The sequence below is a fragment of the Sinocyclocheilus anshuiensis genome, unplaced genomic scaffold, assembly GCF_001515605.1.
Source record: "Sinocyclocheilus anshuiensis isolate Anshui unplaced genomic scaffold, SAMN03320099.WGS_v1.1 scaffold1495, whole genome shotgun sequence".
NCBI classification, from domain to species: Eukaryota; Metazoa; Chordata; class Actinopteri; order Cypriniformes; family Cyprinidae; genus Sinocyclocheilus; species Sinocyclocheilus anshuiensis.
In genome coordinates this window covers 354621-360714 of record NW_015558671.1, presented here as the reverse complement: position 1 = coordinate 360714, position 6094 = coordinate 354621, and the positions used below count along the sequence as shown (strand labels likewise).

The window sequence follows — 6094 nt, the reverse complement described above, 5'->3', positions numbered from 1 at the left end:
ATCGGGAACACAGGTGACATCAATGGAACATAATCAAACTAAACGAGGACAGGAACATGACCAAATAAGGAAACACTAGAAAAGAAACAGGAGCAAAACAGAACATAGACAGTCCAGAATCCTGACATCCTGAAGCAAATGCCACTGTTTAATTTTATTTTGTCACTGTCCTGAAGGAAAATAATCTTTTTTTCTACCCACTTTTAGAGAAATGTTTAGCTAGTATTTATTTGATACAGTAAAAAACGTAATATTGTGAAATATGATTATAATTAAAAATAACTGTTTTGCATTTTAATATATTTTAAACTGTATACTTTATTCACATGATGGCTGATTTGCTGATTAGGTGCTCAAGTAATATTTCTTATCAACATTGTTGAAAACAGTTGTTGCTTAATGTTTTCGTGGAAACCAGGATACTTTTTTTTCAGGATTCTTTGATGATTAGAAATTTCAGAACAGCATTTGTTTGAAATAGAATATTTTTGTTCTATTAATATATGTGTGTGTGTGTGTGTGTGTGTGTGGAGTACAAAGCAGTGTTCCTTCCTGTGGAAGACCACATTTTCCACAAAGTTTTGGATCCTCCTACTAGCTCTTTTTTAGTTAGAGCTTCTGGCAAAACTCCTGGCCTTTGAACTCATTCCATAATTCCTTTCTTCTGAACCACATTTCCCTTCAAGCAGCCACCCCCACCATTTCCCAAAAATCCTTTCCCTGTCTGCTGAACTCAGAGCCATGTAGATTAAACTTTCAGCTGCGCTGGAGGTAAAACTGACTGATGGCTCGGCATCTGTCCCATCTACGTAGCTCAACACTGGGCCTAATTAATGTCCGTTCCCCTCGGAGATGAGCTGGGCTCACCTTGATCTGTGGCGGACGTCCGTCAGACACATTTATCTGTGCCTCACCACTGCCGGTGTCCGGTGCAACTAAAGCTGACAGATGGATGTGCGAGGCGCGAGCAGTGTTTGTATATTTAAGGAGTGGGCCTGAAGCCTGCCTGCGGTATAATAACTTTGTCTGAGTCTTTTATATTTGTTTCGTTTAGACCCACCTGGAGAACACAAAGAGATAGCCAGAGGCGGCCGAGGATGGAAATAGAGCTACAAAATGACCTAGTGAGAAGTCTCACAAGAGCTTATCTGGGTCATGTCTATAGTCCAGCATAGTTATTTCTCCTTAAGGTGTTTCAGTCTTGATTTGGGACAGACCCAAGCTCTCATAATAAGTCACACATGAAAATCCCATTTGTGTATAGGGATTTATTAGAGTACATAAAGGAGGATGAAGCAATATTAAGCTTGTTTGATTTTACACATGGTTGCTTTATATATAACATATAGACTGGCCCTGAAAAAATGTCTGAATTGTTGCATTTTCTGAGACATTTTTGTAATTTTATCCAATTTATTTAAGGCAATTTTTAGTGGATGTATATAGTCAGTTCACATACAGTAGGTGATGTACCAGATTTATAATAATTATATACATTTTAATTCTTTTCTTTTCTTTTTGTGTTTTAAAAAGTGTTTATGCTTTATTTTATAATAAGTGTGACTGTTTAATGTTTGATTATTGATGTAGTCTCTAAAAAGTATTTTAAAGCAGAACTTAAGCTGGTGTAAGATTTATTATTATTATTAATTATTGTTATTATTATTAATAATTATTATTGTTATTTAATTTTTTTTATTTCATTTGGCTTAATACATTACATTTTAATGCACACAGGGTGTGTATAGTTAACATTCCATTGCACGCTTGTCATATTTTAGTGCTGTTAACGGTCTAAGTCCATTCTTGGTAATGCATACGAACAGGTAATGCATGTCTCATTGTGTTTATTTATAATGTTTTGCTCTCTCAGCTGTTTAACAATACTGCATTTGCTTTCATACATTTGTGTGCTACATGTTTAATGTTAGTGTTGATTGTCCCCAAAGGATTAATAAAGTATATAGTCATGTAGAGGGCTATTAGAGGGGAGTGGGATGGAGGGATGACAGAGTGGTGGAGAAAATGGTGTAATGGTGCAGAGGGTGGAGGAGTAATCAGGAAAGAATAGAGGGATGCGGAGCATTGGAGAGCGTGATAAAGGTAAAGAAAGGTTGGTAGAAGAATGCCAGTGGTTTCCATTCTGAGTAAATGAAGGATCCTTGAGTTCCTGCAGCTTATAAATCATCCTCTCTCGCTCTCCCTCTCTCTCTCTCTCTCTCTCTCTCTCTCTCTCTCTCTCTCTCTCTCTCTGTCTTTCTTTCACTATTCCTCTCTCTCTACACTAGTGAGTTATAATGCGTTCTGGCTGCTGACTCCACTGCATGAAGAGAGGAAGAAACAGACACACATCGATAACTAATCTCTCTTTATTATTTCTCCTTTGCTGAGGAGAACAAAAGGAGGAATGGAAAAGGTTTGGTTTGCACCAGTGATCGAAGAAATGTTGGGCAAACAAAAATCATGTTATGTCAATAATTACATTTTTTTTCCAGTGAAAGGAACAGGAATATCCAAGGTCTTTTTTTAAGGAGGGTCTAAAAGGGGGACAATCTGCTCTTCAATTTGAACACTGGTTTGCAGTTTGCAGTTTCCTCCTCACTGTAAAAATCCTGGGCCTTTCTGTTTTGGTTCTTTCTCCCTCTATCATTTCACAAAACATCCATCCATCATTTAGAATTTGTCTTGCTTAGACAAAAGCTGGCAGGGTATTTATTTTATAGACTAGATTAGAAAAAATTTACACTGAACAGTTACATAAATAATGTGTTTAGTGCTTGCTTTATCCCTGAAATGGAATCATTACCCTTATATACAGTATTGCAGCCTCATCCATCTGTATATAGCTCACCCATGAAAATTTTGTCATTATTCCCATGTAACAAAAGAAGATAATTTTTTCAAGGATGTTTATTCAGTTTTTTTCCATACAGTTGTTTATAGTGACCACATCTTTAAGTCACTACAAAAATAACAGCGTACAGGTTTGCAATGACATGAGGGTAAGTAAATAATGATAGAATTTCAACATTTGCGTAAACTATCCCTTTAATGGATTTATGACATGAGATATTAAGATGCGAGATGATTTAGACACCGTAAAACAACAGTGTTATAGTCACTGATTGTTGTCCCACTGTTCTGAGAGTTTTTCATGAATTATGTTCATTATATTGATTTGCAGAACACACCAATATTCAGCTATGGCCGAGTAGGTTTAATGAGAACAGATTGAGCTCTTTTATTTGTAGCTTGTAACTGAATAATTTCCAGTGAATGCTCCTCTTTCTCTTTATTGTCTACTCCCTCACTTCCTGTCAGTCTGTTACTGAGGGAATTTGGAAACGGGACAGATGATATTCATAACTGTCTATCTGCCACACTTTGCAAATGCTCTGGCAATACAGATTAAATGATTTCATGTACAAATCACGCTGAAGGGACAGCTTGTTTATCAGTTATCAGCCGTAATTGAAATCTCTACGTGTAAATTTGCTGGCAGCTCTTTCAAACAGGTTCCTGTGGTGTGTGGGCCCTGCGCTATTGTGCCAGGCATTGTTGCGTTTCATTTAGTCTCATTTGGAGTGTCTCTCTGTCTCCATCTTTGTAGGTAGGGGATCAGATTCTGGAGGTCAATGGACGTAGCTTCCGGAGCATTTCTCACGACGAGGCCGTGCAGATCTTGAAGAATTCCCGCCACATGCTGATGACCATAAAAGACGTGGGCCGGCTGCCTCACGCACGGACTGTGGTGGATGAGACCAAATGGATTCCCAGTGCACAGATCGCTGAGAGCTCGGCCAATAGCAACGCCCAGAGGTAAAGCTTCAATACAGTTTTTCCAAAAGGAAACAAGAGTTTTTCTTTTAGAGAGCTGTAGTTCTCACCTGAGCTCTTTCTTTCAGAGCTCAGGTTCTTAGTTGTGATTCATTTGAAGTATGTCATTCATACGCCACCAAAATGGAATTTTATCACCAAATAGATTTGCAAACTATTACACCGTTGCTGTGTCGGGCTGAAAAAGTGCCATGTTTTGATAGAGCCACAGAGCCACACGGGATGTACAATATGAACTTTTTCAGAGATGTTTCTCCCAAAATTTCTTACAAGAAATAAATGGCAGGAAGACAGACATACTGTAAATGAGACAATTGTTGACATACAATGAGAGTACAGAGCTATAACATTAATGTTGATGGCATTGACCAGATACTGTAATGTGCTCTTGTAAAAATTTTAATAAAAATGTTTGAGTCATATTGTTGAAAGCTCTTCTGCAACTTTAAAAGAGACGTGAGATTACTTGGATTTTCTCAGGAATTTACCCATTTCATCTTGTGGCGTTCTGAACAATTTAGATATCCAAAAGAACAGGATTTTTCTTGCCTATGTATGCCAAAACCTTTGATTGCCTTAGATTCGAGTTGACTTGCTTTCTTCTCTTTCTTTCACCTTCTTTTTGTTAGAAATGTAATAACGTTTTTTTGTTGTTGTTGTTTTTCGTTGTTTTTTCCCTCGCTTTCATATGTAAAAAAGATATAACTACAATATTGTCTGCATGCTGAAATCTGCCTTAAGAGTCACTCATTTTAATAGGTGATTATGAAATAAAATAATTAGATCTAACACTGTTTAATGATCCTTTACCTAATGTAATTTAGACAATTATTTGGAAAATTAATCCATTTCTTTCCATTACTGTAATAGCTCCACTTAATGCAATATTTCAGCTTTCATCTGAAATTCAGCTGTGGCCACACTCTTTTACTAAATTATTCTCAGGTCAGTGAATCTAGTCATACAGATAGTGGGTTTGAAAGAGAGTTTCTAAATATAGCAGTGAGACGATTTTAAAGCTAGATGCAGATGCTATTGTTAGATGACGTGCCTTAGGCAGTGATGGTTGAAATATATCTATGGCATGCTAGTGGGATGACAGTAGCACTATGACTCACAGCAGGGATCTCGTCTATCTTGCTCTCTCAATGGCCCAAATGGAAATGGGCTGATTGGGATCTCTGGAGGGTGTGCTCATTTCTAAAGTGCTCCCCTGGATATCCGGCAAGGTGCCTTTTAGTTCCATGCTTCATTAGTCTTGTCTTCTGAGATGCATTTTGATTACTTTCTTTTGTATCCACTATATAAGTAAGTCAGTCTCACGACAAGAGCACACTGTATGATATGGAAATAAAATAATTAGTCAGCCATCGCAAAATAAACCCATTCAAAGTGATCAAGACCTTAATATGAAGCGTAACACTTATTATAAGGTACTTGCCAAATAAATTGCTACTTGTACATTAAATTTTGATTTGAAATCTTACTGCTCTAAGCTTCTCCTAAGAAAAATAGTATGTTATAATAGAAAACCAGTTTGCTTAGCAGTGAAATGACACTGTACTAGTATTACAGTATTAATTATTAATCTCCATTCTGAGTTACAGGGGTTTTTTCCCTGTTGACTAAACTTTTTGATTCACAATATGTAACAATGAGCTATTCTTTTGTTGGTATGAAAAGAGAAACCATGGAGTGATATGAGAGATGTGAAAGTATGGTGCTATGGACAGTGGTTAAATATCTGACTACTTAATGACTCTTGGAGATTGACCAATCAGAAACAAGTATTGCAGAGGGTCTTGTCATAATAAAAGTTGTTAGTTTATGCACTATTCATTTTATTCATTCCATTTTACTTAACAAAATCTCTATCTCTCCTAACAGTGTTCTGCCTGTTGATGTTGGAGCAGGAAGTTCAGGAAAGGTAAGGTACAAAAATGCAATTTACATATACAAACCTGTTTGAATTGTTTACATTTCATTCAAGCATCCAGGGTTAATGTTCTATTTAATATGCCATTTTATGGTTTTCCTTCCAAGTAATGAGTCTGAGAAATAAGAATACAAAAAGCTGATATTAAGGTCAGTGTGATATTGAAAATAGGAATGTATTGGCTCCACATTATATTCCTTTGGTGTTTACCCACAGATCAAAGCAATCAAGCTTTTTAGTGTGCAAATTGAATAAACACTGCTATCTCAGAGTAAACACACTGTAATAGTAAAAAAAAAAAAAAAAATATGTGTATATTGT

The 6094-nt window shown here is 36.5% G+C and overlaps 1 protein-coding gene across 2 annotated transcripts in view; it reads left to right on the top strand.

Annotated features, from left to right (window-relative positions):
* The window catches only part of LOC107681240 (whirlin-like), a 56014-nt gene that overhangs the window by 27858 nt on the left and 22062 nt on the right, over positions 1-6094 (top strand). For both annotated transcript variants that reach the window (XM_016477474.1, XM_016477473.1), the window contains exons 4-5: positions 3611-3819; positions 5725-5764. In XM_016477474.1, the coding sequence (XP_016332960.1) occupies positions 3611-3819; positions 5725-5764 (249 nt within the window). The remainder of the gene's footprint in view (positions 1-3610; positions 3820-5724; positions 5765-6094) is intronic.